This window comes from Dermacentor variabilis, chromosome 4, assembly GCF_050947875.1.
Source record: "Dermacentor variabilis isolate Ectoservices chromosome 4, ASM5094787v1, whole genome shotgun sequence".
Taxonomy (NCBI): domain Eukaryota; kingdom Metazoa; phylum Arthropoda; class Arachnida; order Ixodida; family Ixodidae; genus Dermacentor; species Dermacentor variabilis.
Window position 1 is genome coordinate 12,884,636 of NC_134571.1, and position 13,809 is coordinate 12,898,444.

Sequence of the window (13,809 nt, forward strand, 5' to 3'; positions counted from 1 at the left end):
TCACAGTTGAAAAAAAATTCGTCCTTGTTCGGGACTCGAACCCATGACCACCGCCTTTCCGGGGCAGCCGCTCTACCATCTGAGCTAACCAGGCAGCTAACAAGATGGCAGGGCGAAGTCGAATTTGTCAACAACTCGAAGCAAAGGCAAGAGTTTGATGTAATAGTTCTGCGGAAACCTGCAAGGTGGAGAGGCGTAATTAATAAAGGGAAAATCTGACATCCACCCTGTCGTAGCGCAAGCTTGTGTGTGACGCCTTGTGCTATCTAACTATGCTCCGATATAGTGACGCCACATGACCCTGTGACGTCATAGCGTTTTCTGTATAAGAACAAGCCGTTCTTGGCAATAAAGTAGTTGCCTTTCTGCTCCGGGACCGTTGTCGCTCTTCTGCGTTAGTTCATCTGGCGACGAAGATGGGATAGGACCACCGTGACCTGGCCTGCTAGACCATCAACGACGATGCGGCGGCTCAACGAGGCCACGCTACTACCGGAGGCGTCGCTACCATAGGCTAGCAAGAGGTCCGGAATCCAAACAAGTAACACATTTACTTCTTCTACCAAGCTATGTCTCGGCTCGGCAGACTAGACGAGTACGACCCTAAGGTTCAGAACTTCGAATCTTATGTCGAACGATTCGAGCATTACATCAGGGCAAACGAGATAGCGGAAGCGAAGAAACTGTCTGTTTTTTTGACAGTAATTGGTGCAGAAGCATATGAAATTCTCAAAAACTTGGTTGTTCCATTGCTACCAGGAGATAAGACCTTCGCGGAAGTAAAGGAGCTCTTGCAAAGCCACTACAGCCCGAAGACGTCTGTAATTGCAGAAAGGTGCAAATTCAACCGCCGAGTGCAACTTGACCACGAAAGTGTCGAAGACTTCGTAGTAGAGTTGAAGCACCTAGCGCGCAAATGTAACTTTGGGCCATTTCTCCTGGACGCTCTACGCGACAGATTGGTAGCTGGGATCCGAAGCGAAGAAACGCAGAAGGCGTTGTTCACGGCTGACGCACTCACGTTTGAAAGGGCATGTAAAATAGCTCTTGATAGCGAATTGGCCGCGACACAAACAGCCGCAATAAAAGCAGGAAGCCGTGCTGAGAGCATAAACGCAGTGGAAACGAAAAATAACGAGCATCAGCGCAGCGACCGTGACCAAGCGAAGGGTAAAGGCTCGGCGCGAAACCAGACCAAGAAACAAAAATGTTACCGCTGTGGCAAGACGCACGCGCCAGAACATTGCTGGTATAAAAACTACTCGTGCAAGCTATGTTCAAAAGTTGGACACCTTCAAAACATGTGTCGAACGAGCAAGACTGAGCTGAAGGCACATGCAGTAACGGAATCGTCAGACGAAGACTAGCACACCCTGTACAACTGCACAGTCGACTCATCTGTGCAGAACGGTTATGTGGTGACTGTAAACGTGGAGGGCCAGAAAGTGTCAATGCAGGTGGACAGGGGGCCGCAGTGACAGTTGTACCTGAAAGTGTGTACAAAGAGAAGTTTGCGCATGTGCATTGTGAACCAACTCGGGTTGTGCTAAAGACGTACACAGGCGAGAAAATGGATGTTATAGGGCAATGCAATGTAACCGCGACCTATGAAGGGCAGAGTGCAGTGTTACCAATTGTTGTTGTGAAAAACCGCGAACGCGAGTTACCTATATTGCTGGGAAGAACCTGGCTTAACAAGCTTCGGTTGAATTGGAAATCGCTTTGCAGTGTACGCAGCGAAGACAGAGTAGATAAGATTCGTGCAAAGTTTCCAAACGTGTTTTCACAATCGCTGGGTGCTATCAGGAACTTCGAGGCGCAAATTGTTTTGCAACCAGGTTGTACACCGGTGTTTTGTAAAGCACGCCCGCTTCCTTTTTCTTTGCGTGAACAGGCAGAAAAACGCCTCGCTGAGCTCGAAAGCCAAGGCGTAATCACGCCTGTGAGCAGAAGCGATTGGGCAACTCCACTGGTTCTGGTCCCAAAGAAACAAGGTGATCAAATACGCCTTTGTGGTGATTACAAAATCACTGTAAATCCGGTACTTAAAATAGACCACTACCCACTGCCACAACTAGAGGAATTGTTCACAACACTGTGTGGAGGCAAAGTATTTTGTGTCTTAGATTTGTCATCGGCATACCAACAAGTGGTACTGAGCCCAGAATCAAGGCATATCCTGACGGTTAACACGCACAAGGGGCTGTATCAATACAACAGACTTCCTTATGGGATAGCCAGTGCCCCTGCTTTGTTCCAGTGCATGATGGATAAGGTTTTGCTTGGTATTCCTAATGTTGGTTGTTATATTGATGATGTTATAATTGCAGGCCAGGACGTGGACGATTGTCAAAAAACGCTCGAGCGGGTGCTAGGCAAGCTTTCGGAGCATAACATAACGTTAAAGCTGGAAAAATGTAAGTTTTTCCAAGATTCTGTCTCTTACCTAGGGCAAATGGTCAGCATGCACAAAGCGCACTTCACCCGCCACATTCACAAGATATGTCACTGGGCTTACGATCTGAGTAACTACGCCGTCTTCCCAAGCCACATTCTCACCACGTACGCATTTAACAAACACTTTGTCACTCACTAAGAATCCACGTTCAGTACCCCGGTGCTTATCTTTCTGCCGCTTGCTGTTCAACTGTTTGTTGAGCATATCTTGCTTAAAATCGGGTTTAAGGAATGACAACTTGATCTTAGGTTGCCTCTTTAAGAAGAGCTGCGCAGGAGTGCTGCCTGTCACACTATGTGGCGTGTTTCGATAGCTCATCAAAAAGCTGTCTAACCCGGTTTGCACCGATTCTCGGTTTTGCGAGACATCTGATAGCAGCTGTTTCAGCAATGCGCGCTTCGTTGTTTGGACTAGACGTTCGGCCGCCCCGTTCGAAATTGGGTGATAGGGCGGCGTTTTTGTATGTTTTATGTTATTCTTAGCCAAGAAGTCTTCGAACTCTTGTGACACAAATTGCGGCCCATTATCACTTACAATTTCGTCGGGAAATCCGTACGCCGCGAAGACACTTCGAAGTTTGGAAATCATTTGTCTTGTGACGGTTGAGGTCATCAGCCATACTTCAATCCACTTAGAATAGGCGTCCACTAAGACTAGAAAGTTAAGCTGTCCTTTCATAGCAAAGTCAACATGCAGCCTTTGCCAAACCTTGGACGGATAAGGCCAAGGGTGTAGTGGTACAGGCTGCGCGGCTGGTTGCACGACTTGGCAAACCCGACAGGTTCGTACGTAATCCTCTACTGCTTTATCGAGACCTGGCCACCAAATGAAGCCTCTAGCCAGCATTTTCATCCTCGAGGTGCCTGGGTGGTCCTCATGTAGCAAGGACAACACAGCCGGTTGCAATGCCTCGGGCACGATCACCCTTGTACCCCACGTGACACAACCTTGCTCGAGTGATAGCTCTAGACGTCTAACGTAGTATGGTTGGAGCTCATTAGGCACTTCTGAAGGCCAACCATACCGCGTGTACTCGACCACTCTGCACAGTTTGCCATCCCGTGCAGTGGTCTTGGCTACGTCAGAAGAGTTCAACGGAGTGCTTTCGAACACGGAAAAGCATTCCGAGCTCTCAGATTTGGGACAAGACGGTAGAGGTAGACGAGACAGAGCATCAGCCACTTCGATTTCAGCCCCTTTGCGGTACTTAAGCGTATACCGGTACGCGGACATTATCAAGGACCATCTTTGCAATCTCGCAGCTGCTTGCGCCGGTGTCGCTTTGTTTTGTCCCAAGATGCTTACGAGTGGCTGATGGTCTGTGTACAACATAAACTGTCTACCGAAAAGGAACTTGTGGAACTTTTGAAGTCCGAAGATAAGCGCTAGGGCCTCTCTTTCACATTGTGCATAATTTTTCTCAGCTGACGTCAGAGTTCGTGAAGCAAAGGCTATCGGACGCTCTTCTCCGTCCGGTAGCACGTGAAAAATAACAGCTCCAACGCCGTACGCAGACGCGTCACATTGCAACCCGAGCGGCTTGCGTGCGTCGTAGTAGGTAAGAGCATGGCTGTTTACCAGCAGATGCTTAGTCGCTTTAAAAGCATTACTACACTGTTTCGTCCACAGCCATCGTTCTCCCTTCCGTAACAATCTGTACATCGGTTCTGCTATAGATGACACATTCTTCATAAATTTGCTGTAAAAATTGAGCAGCCCTAAGTATGCTCTTAATTCGGTTACATTTGTTGGCTCAGGAGCGTGCAGGATCGCTTTCACTTTTTCTTCTGTCGGGTAGATGCCATCGGCGCTGACCATGTGCCGATGGCACATCTTGTGAATGTGGCGGGTGAAGTGCGCTTTGTGCATGCTGACCATTTGCGTCACTCCTTTGCGAGACCTGTCTCAGCTGACCCATGGCAGCAACTTCCCGACACAAGGCACCTGGCCGAGCCGCAACAACCGCCAGATACAGATCCCGTAGTCACCCCTACAAGACACCCGATGGCCGCCGCAGAACCTGTGGAATCTGCATTACCAGATTCTGTGCAGAGTCCAACCCCTCGGGCTTCAACCGACCCTCCGACTACGGCAACAACGACTTCACACAAGGACACATACCCAGCAGAGCAGAGCACAGAAGTTCCAAGCAAGCCCGAAGTCATGCCTCGACGAAGCGGCCGTGCGCGACGTCCACCGGATAGGTTTAGACATGAGGACTTCAGGGAGTGAAGTGCGGACTCAATCTAAGTGGGAAGGAATGTCGTAGCGCAAGCTTGTGTGTGACGCCTTGTGCTATCTAACTATGCTCCGATATAGTGACGCCACATGACCCTGTGACGTCATAGCGTTTTCTGTATAAGAACAAGCCGTTCTTGGCAATAAAGTAGTTGCCTTTCTGCTCCGGGACCGTTGTCGCTCTTCTGCGTTAGTTCACACCCATTCGTAGCAATTGCTATAAAGGCTACAATTGCTCTCCACCTTGCGGGTTTCCGCAGAACAATTACATCGAACTCTTGCCTTTGCTTCGAGTTGTTGAATAATTCGACTTCGCCCTGCCATCTGCTAACCGCCTGGTTAGCTCAGATGGCAGAGCAGCTGCCCTGGAAAGGTGGTGGTGCCGGGTTTGAGTCCCGGACCAGGACGAATTTTTCTTCAACTAGGAGGCTTTTCTTTCGAGGAACCGATATGGGTTTCCTTAGTAGCAATTGCTACGAATGGGTGGATGTCTGATTTTCCTTTTATTAATGGCTTTAATTGGTGAACCGTGCTGCACTTTGGCTTTCACAAAAAGCTACGCCTTTTCATCATGACCACAGATTGAGACCTAAAGCATTTTTCGGTCACCCTTTTTATGGCACTGTGCTTCTCTTTTTATCAAACGCTTACCAAAATATAGAAATTCACATTGCAAAGGGATATATTTAATGCTTTCACTGAAAACAGTTCTAAAACTCCAGACTTAATTCTCCCAAGCTTTAAATTGCTTCTGCATTCCAAGAAGTCATGTGATCTACGGACAGTTTCTTCCTTACTGCTGAAAATGTGCTCATTCTCTGTGGTTTCCTGTTTTGTCTTTTTTTTATCTGAGAAAATAATAGTTGCAATGTTTACTGTGATGTATAAAATTGTAGTTTAATCATTTAAAGCCAGAATAATAAGGGGATCTGAAGAAGGGCCTGTTTCTTTTTGTTGTTGTTGTTGTTGGTCACAAGCACATGAAAAAACAGTGAAGTGGCACTGGATAACATTCCTGGGGCTTAATCTTGCGCACAAATACCCAGAAAAGTGGATGAGAAAGTAAAGCACTACATGCGCGCTGCAGGGGTTTGTCTCCCACCTATGGCAAGTTTTCTTTCTCTCCACTTTATTTTCCATTACCTTATTCGTACATTCCTAAACATTCCTAATAAACATAACAATCAACTTCCCTCCTGCTTTCTCTCGCGTCATTGTCTGTATGCCAAAATATGCACTCTCTGGGCACTGTTTGCAGACTAGCAAAGGAATTCGATTCTCCTACAACTTTCCACAAGTTGTACACAACAATCTGTCTTCTTCAACTCGAATATGCGTCAGTCGTCTGGAATGGCATTTCTAGATCTAGCAGTGACATTAGAATGGGCCTAGAAAACGTTTCTAAGCAGATATCATCACCACTTTGCTAACACGGACACTGGACCTTGTTCTAGCACTGTTGGATTGCCACTGCTCTTACTTTGCTGCAGTGTTTAATCTGCTTAATCTGCTGCTTAATCACACTGACCCTTTTTTTTTTTTCAAACTCCTTTGCAGTATTCTCACCTGCCCCGAACTCTTCAGCTGTATCATGTTTCGTATTTCATGTGAGATCACCAGGGAACAAAAACCTTTTCATGTTCCTGCCTGTCATCACCGACACTCAACCGTCCACAGAATACAAAGTCTTTATAACGCTTATTTTCGTAATCTTGACGTTTTTTGTATGTCACTGTCATTGTACTTTTCCAAGATTTATGTTTTCTTTATAGTTTCACAGCTGTTCAACTACCTTTCTCCTCTTCATTTTGTACTTGCCTTGCATTTTGTTATATGTACTCTCCTTTGTTTTTTCTCGTATTATGCATTGGTCTCACTTTATTTTTTTATTTGTATGCATGTACCAGCACCCTGATCTTAGGGTTGCTCCTAGGACTGATTGAGTAACTGATTGATTAATTTTCCATATACTTTCTTTGACTTCATTGTCTATTTCCTCTTATGGTTGTGAGCTTAAATGTTAGTGCTTTGAATGGGAGCATGCAGAAATAGTTGATCAAATTACTTATGAATGTTCATTTCAAGCGACAAAATTAAGTGAACAATAGGAATAACTTGTGATTTTGTGCAAATAAATTTTGTAATTTGAAGAATGTATGCCCTGCCCAAGGTTTTAGCTTCACTAAATTGGACCATGCTAGGAAATTGCCACAGAAACCTGTGCAAGGGCCACACTTTTTTTTCTCGATTTTGATGAGGTGCGACCCTTGCATGGGACTGGACCATTTGGTCTAATTTTCCCACTACGAGTATGAAATTTGCCATAATCCTCCATGATCGCCCACCACCACAGAAGTGAATGTTATCCTTTTCATAATGAATTTATCTATTCATTCATACATGCTGTGCATTTGGCCACTCATCTTTGCATCGCTGCCACAGTCAGAAAATTCAGTGCTACGAGTGCTTTTGAATATTGAAGGTTTAAAGAAACGCGTAACCATTTCTCACACATGAAACCAAAGATTTCATGCTATTACTTCACTTATTTGCTACCTATTGTGGCAACAGAAAAAAAAAAATGTTTGAATTTCGCATTAATATTTCTTTGAAAGAGCTGATGACACCCAGATGACAACGTGCGGCCGTATGAGCATTCTCGATTCCTATTTGTAACCACTTAAAACTATCAAAACACTATCGGAAACAAACTGTTAATCTGTCCGTCGGGAAGTAAATTTGTTTAAGTAGTCCGATATTTTCACATGGAGTTGCTACTCATAAATAAGCTGCAATAAAATTGAACACGCAAGTTGCACTAAGGCACTTCTTAAGAAATGTCTAGAAGCTGCATGTGCAAATGCCACCACCACTCGAAAACATCTATGTATACGAGGCAGTCCTGAATGACCAAACACCTATTGCAGGCCTTGCAAGAAAAGGTGCAAATACATTTCCCCCTCTCCCCACCCACCAGAAATATTCCTGGCTACGCCACTGTAGGCAATCTACATGACTGTATCATCATCATCAGCCTAGTTACGCCCACTGCAGGGCAAAGGCCTCTCCTATACTTCTCCAACTACCCCAGTCATATCTAATTGTGGCCATCTTGTCCCTGCAAACTTCTTAACGACTGCATATCTTCATTTAAAATGTTCAAGCCTGCCTATCAGTGCTTCATGAGGCCTCCTGATTATTTATCTATTTATTTATTTACAATATAATGTGGTCACATTAGACCAAACAACTGGTATTTTTTACAGAAACAAGAATAGAAGCGCTTGATGTGCAAGTTGCAATTGAACTCGAAAGTACACATCATATAAAGTGACAAAAAATGAAGATTTTTTTAAACATATTGCAGCAAAATGGTAAAAGAGCACAAGAATTTCTGAACAAGTATTTTAGTAGTAGTAGTAAAAAAACAATACAGATGTGCACTTGTACAATATATACATACAATGGCAGCAACACTAAAATGCAGTGAAACATCAGTAACTGTAGCTACAAAAAGAGAAAAAAGGCAGCATTTCAGTACACGTACTCCAACAAAAACAAAATGAACATAACCAAGCAAGTCAGAAATTTGGATTTTAAGGCACATTCGAAAACGGCTGCAGTTCCTGATGAAACATTCAACAGGAAGTTGCAGTCACGGAAAAAAATAAACTTTTCAAAGCAACAGTGCATGCCTTGTGCAGAAAAAGATCATGCATATAGCGATGTTGCAGGGTGTGCAGTTTGAATGGCTGAGCATACGCATTCCCATGACATTTTAATCAGCCTTTGTATCTTTCTTTGCAATTTTAATGTGATAGCAATATTCTTTTGAAGCATCAGAACTGAAGGCGAGAGTTCTTTTTATACTTCTTAAGAATGAAACAAACTGCATGTCATTAACCAATTCGAAGTCTGTCTGTCTTCTAGAAAAGGCCCCCATATCACACTAGCATACTCCAGTTTAGGTAAAACGTGTCATGTATACTAAAAGCTCAACCGAAGAAGGCGCTAACTTCAATTTATGTCAGAGAAAGCCTAGTTTTGGAAGATTAATTTTGCTGGTCATCTAACTAAACTACTGTTGCATTCCATCCCTTTTGGAATGCATTTAACAGTGGTATGTGTCAGCTGCACTTTCCTTTAAGTGTCTGGAATGCGTGGCTTACCAAATTTCTGTGCATTTCCGGAACAAACACAATTGTTTCTCGTATGACTGGAGCCTAGTTGCCCTTGTCAGACATGGTGAGAAAATACTAACTCTGAGGAAAGTCAAATAGCTCTAGAATCACTTGGAAATTTAACATTTCCCATGACTGGTGACAAATCTTTTGCTTGAAGATTGTGACCTCTACACTAGCAAAAAAAAAAATATCAGATGCACAAGCATTGGAGGCAAATACAAAATCGTGCACTGTTTTATTTGAGGATTAGAGGTCTGCTAGGTCATCCGGTTGAGGCTCACTGCTGCGTTCCACAAGTCGCAGCCGTAACCGCTCCAAGTGCTGTAGCCGCTCGTGCCAGTTGTTGACGTAGGAACTGCCTGCTTTTGACCGGTGAAAGTTGGTACAGGCAACCTGCAAAGCAGCAGATGTCGTGCTGGCACAGTACTTTGACCCCCCCCCCCCTTCCCTCTAATAATTAACATTCTTTTCATGCAATCTGCTAAAACCTTTCACACACACACAGCAAGAAGACACTATAAATACAAATCGCCACTGTATGCACTATGTACAATCCTGCAGAGGAGGCTAGCAGGGTTTCACGGAGAGAGCATTCTCACATACATCCTCCATGAGTAGGCAGCCTTTGAGGCCAAGCCTACATTCCACACACAGCAGGCAATGCTACAAGGGCTAAAGAAACTTCTCTCATTGCTCCCATTTACTAGCATAAAATGGTGCATACACACATGAAAGTTATAAATACACGTCATGCAATTCAACGCAACATTAGCTCTCATACTTTTATGTTGAAAAACGTGGAAGGCGATGCAGATCTGAACTTATTTACTACCGCACAAGTGCAGTGACATTTTTCGTCGACCAAAACCAAAACATAGTACATTGCGTACTCGAAACACAAACAATAGGAGATTTGGCATAACCTTATGTCCAGAAGTTATAGTTGCAGCATATAAAGTAATTTCATAGAAGGCATTGCAAATCAAAAGCAATTGAACTGCAAAAATGTATGAAGTGAAACTTTAATAAAGACTTCTGTACACTACATGTGTAGCTCCCATAGTGTTGCCTGCCAAATATGAAATGAAACATGCTCAGCTAGACTTACAAGTGCCCTGAAACACTTTTTGAACATGGGAAGAAAACATTGCAGATCTGTTAAGGAGGCTCCTGTGAACATGTGAGCAAAATATTATTACACTGCATGCAGCAGGGAATTCACACACTCGTGTCAAAAAAGATAACTAGCTGTTGCTTCTGCAATATCGTCATGCAGTGCCATCGCAAGCAACTGGACCCACAACAGCTATTTGCTGATTTTGCGATCATGAAAACATTCTCAGTAATACAATTATTCCTCATTTGAGTTAAATAAGTGAAAATATATATATGTCTGCGATCTCAAAAAGACAGAAGAACCATTTCATCTTTGCACTGCCTGTCTAAACATAACAGTTGTGCATTGCTGCATCTGCTGTGTGTGGCTTCCGAGGTGAAAAGCGTAGTGTAAATACTGCAGCTGCCACGGCATATCGCCACGAGCTGCCTCGCATTCAACCTTTGGGCGGGGCCAGTGGGGCATTGCTCCTTAACCACGTGGCTCGAGATTTGACCCACCGAGCCGACGCCGAGGACTCTGAACCCGAGCGCATGCACTTTCTAGTCTCGTACAAAGACATCACACAACACTACAGGCTAACCCACAGAACATATGCACCCCCACACAAGTCACTACCTAGAGAGCAGGAGCGATTCCTCCGAGCTCTACAGGTTAATACATTCCCCCACCCGACCAGAAATCACCTCATATCCCCTACACAATTCTCTCCGCAATGCCACTTCTGCGCAGAGCCCGGGCCCCTTAGGCACATAGTAGCGGGTTGCAGAGCGGCACCATTAAATCCTCCGAACCCTTACCACACCAATGAGCTTTGGGAGAGAGCCTTGGCCAGCTCCGACCTCAAGGATCAGCAACGGCTGATTATGAGGGCCAAGGACGCCACCCAAGCTCAAGGCATTCTGGAATGAGGACACCTCTCCAAAGCTGCATTCACCCAATCAAAATGTTTATTCTCTCCCTCCTTTGCACGTCCTTGCCGTCTCCCATGTGTAGCTTCCAGCACGTTAGTGGAAATGAAACCAGAAAGCCACCCATTTGTTCAATAACAATGGCCAACTTCATTTGTGCTCGAGGATGCGAAAAATTTTTGTGGCAGGAGATTCACGAGGATGTAACTTAATCTCATTTTATGAGTACTACAGTCAAGCCCACTTATAACGATACCAGATTTAATATATTGAATATAACAACAAGCAGCTGATGCATCAGTTTTTGTAAGTGGTCTATGGTAAAATAGACCGCTTACTGCAATGCTCCCATGCCCTGCTGATTATAACAATTAGCTGTGGCTATGGGGTGCATGCTCCGAAAGGAAAACCCTCGGGGAAAAAAAACGAAAGCCTCTTTGTCACTCGCTCACCCCCCCCCCCCTCCCGCATGGCATGCCTTCATCGCACTGCCTTGAAAGAAAAGAAAAGAAGGGAAAAAAATATTTTTCCTCACACCCTCCCTTGCACCGCGCACCCCGCACAGCATGTCTTCGTCCCGTCCCTCTCCCTTCCACACACTCGTTGACATCCGAGGTGTAGACAAAGGTGGGGGTGCACGGCACAAAATTGGGGTGGTGAAGTGGCTTTCTCTCTTTTTCTGGATTTCATAGTCCTTTTCTTTTTGGCGCAGACACCTAGTAGCCACATTTAATTGTTATAGCCAATAATGCAGCATGGGAATGTTATATAGTAAGTGGTTTATTTTACCATAGCTTCTTTCTGTCTAAATAAAATGTTTGAATGTTTTTCCCCTGAGTTTTTCGTGCAACCGTGTTATAGCAATTATCGGTTATAACAATGGAATTTTCTTGGCACATGAATATTGCTATAAGTAGGTTCGACTGTATTTGGGAAAATGTTTCATGGCCCTTTTAAGATTTGCATTTGGTGCCCTTTTAACTATACCCTTACTTCAGGAAATGTGTTGATTTATAGTGCATCTATGTTCTAACATTTTATGCAGTTAACAGAAGGTTTTATGGTAACTGCATGCCTCATTCTGTTGGAGATGAATTGAAAAATTCTACAAAAGAGGACAAATCAGTTTCTGCGCCCACATGCATTTCCACCAATGCTCCATCTCTCACTTCACTCCCGTTTTGCTTGGATGCAGCGAGTGCTCGCACTCTGGTGGATGAGAACAGTGAAGTCACTCACGTTTGCGTGTATTGCTGTCTGGCGCACGTACACTGCCAAGCTACTGTCGGGCACTAGCTGTGGCTCGGGTGGTGGCCGCAGCAGTTCCAGCACCTCTGCACCATACATCAAGGGACTGTGCTCTTGAAAAGTTTCACTTGAACTAATCCATGGAACGAAAGACATATGGAAGAGTGGTGCCAATGTATGCAGACAATATTCTGAAATTACCACTTTTAGTAACATTTCCGCAAGAGGTGTAGCAACATTTTCGCAATACAGTAACTATCACTTGCTGGAGAAACCATGGCACCGTACCGTAACAGTTGCTTGCTTGCTTGCTTATTTATTTATTTATTTATTTGTTTGTTTGTTTGTTCGTTCGTTCGTTCGTTCGTTCCTTCGTTCCTTCCTTCAGGGCCTGAAGGCATTACAGATGGGAGTGGGTTGAGCAGTATAAACAAACAAAATATAATGAGTAAAGAATTTAGCCACCAAATGTGACTGAGAGCCAAGGATGCCTGGCACTTGATAGATTATCCGGTCATACAAAAAACATAAACATAAACAAAAAATAGTGCTAGCATAATAGCTGCTCAATGTATGCATGAACAGTAAGTGGGCACCAGATTGTGACAAATGTGCAGCACTTGATCAATTTGAAGTGATAATACAGTGACAAAACAATTCAAGACAGTATGACATATTATGTGCAATTTTTTTTTATTTAAAGGCTTCATTTCGAAAGTGTGCTAGCACTAATTGGTCCTGCCAGTTAACTAATGTCACGTGGCACATAAACGTGCCCATGTGAATGTCGCACTGGTCTTTTAAAGTGAATAGCATTCTTTGGCTCTTTCAGCTGTTTCTGTGGTCGGTGGCCAATGGTCGGTGGTCAAACTTGTCAAGAAAAGCGTTTGTTCATTCACTCTCTCGCTCACTCACTCGCTCATATAGGCTATTTGCTTATTTTGACGATCATCGTCAATGGTTTCTGCATGAGATTGTTTCAAGACTGTCCATGTCAAATGTTACCTTTCAAGCCACCCAGAATGTAATGTATAATACTTGTTTGCTTCCTCTTGCTTCAGTGCTGCACTAAGAGTATTTTTTACGTTTAGCATGATGATGAAGTTTTTCCATATGCTCCGCTCACGTGAAACAAAGTTTCACTCAAATTGGCAAGTGCAAGGTACTGGACAGAGTTAGTGGCTGTTTCTTCGCATCACTTCAGTGGCCATTTTTCCAAGTTTTGCTTACAATAGATGTCCAGTTCTATATAATATACAAGCATACATACATTTTTCTCTCTGCCTGTCACTCACCAGGCTTGCCCACCAGAGACACCAAGTTGTGGCCTAGTTTGAGCGGTTCCACAACAACGCACACGCAGTGGCAGTCCCCCTGTAGGAAATGCGTATGTGCACATTTACAGGTGGGGGCGATAGCCTAAAATTAATTAGAAGTATGAAAGGATGATGCAAGTGACTGGAACAGTGCCTCCTAAGAGTACACAACATATGCAGCTCTAGCCAAGGTTATGTTGGATGCTTGGAAAATATTGGAGCACAGTGTTAGACTCACTCCATGTTACATGGTGAATGCATAGGGGCAAAAGAAAGAAGACTAAGTCTTCACATGCGAGTCCATCAAAATGACTGCCTGCAGATTATATAAAGCAGC

General features: G+C 44.2%; 2 protein-coding genes across 10 annotated transcripts in view; one reads left to right on the plus strand and one right to left on the minus strand.

Annotated features, from left to right (window-relative positions):
• The first annotated feature begins 535 nt into the window (after positions 1-535).
• On the plus strand, positions 536-1,421 carry LOC142578667 (uncharacterized). Its single transcript, XM_075688124.1, has one exon. It carries the CDS (start codon positions 570-572, stop codon positions 1,365-1,367), a length of 798 nt encoding a protein of 265 aa, XP_075544239.1. The 5' UTR covers positions 536-569; the 3' UTR covers positions 1,368-1,421.
• Positions 1,422-9,085: 7,664 nt separating this feature from the next.
• gig (TSC complex subunit tuberin) overlaps positions 9,086-13,809 on the minus strand; it is a 161,109-nt gene continuing 156,385 nt past the window's right edge. For 7 of the 9 annotated variants that reach the window (XM_075688130.1, XM_075688132.1, XM_075688131.1 and 4 more), the window contains 3 exons: positions 13,452-13,530; positions 12,148-12,242; positions 9,086-9,273 (listed from right to left, as the gene is read on the minus strand). In XM_075688130.1, coding sequence (XP_075544245.1) covers positions 9,127-9,273; positions 12,148-12,242; positions 13,452-13,530 — 321 coding nt within the window. In that variant the 3' untranslated portion in view covers positions 9,086-9,126. Of the gene's footprint in view, positions 9,274-12,147; positions 12,243-13,426; positions 13,531-13,809 lie in introns of those variants that run through there. The other 2 variants (XR_012827283.1, XR_012827284.1) reach the window with 2 other exon arrangements.

What these genes read in the sequence shown, in the direction of transcription:
- LOC142578667 (XM_075688124.1), top strand. Translation starts at nt 570, where the DNA reads ATGTCTCGGCTCGGCAGACTAGACGAGTACGACCCTAAGGTTCAGAAC.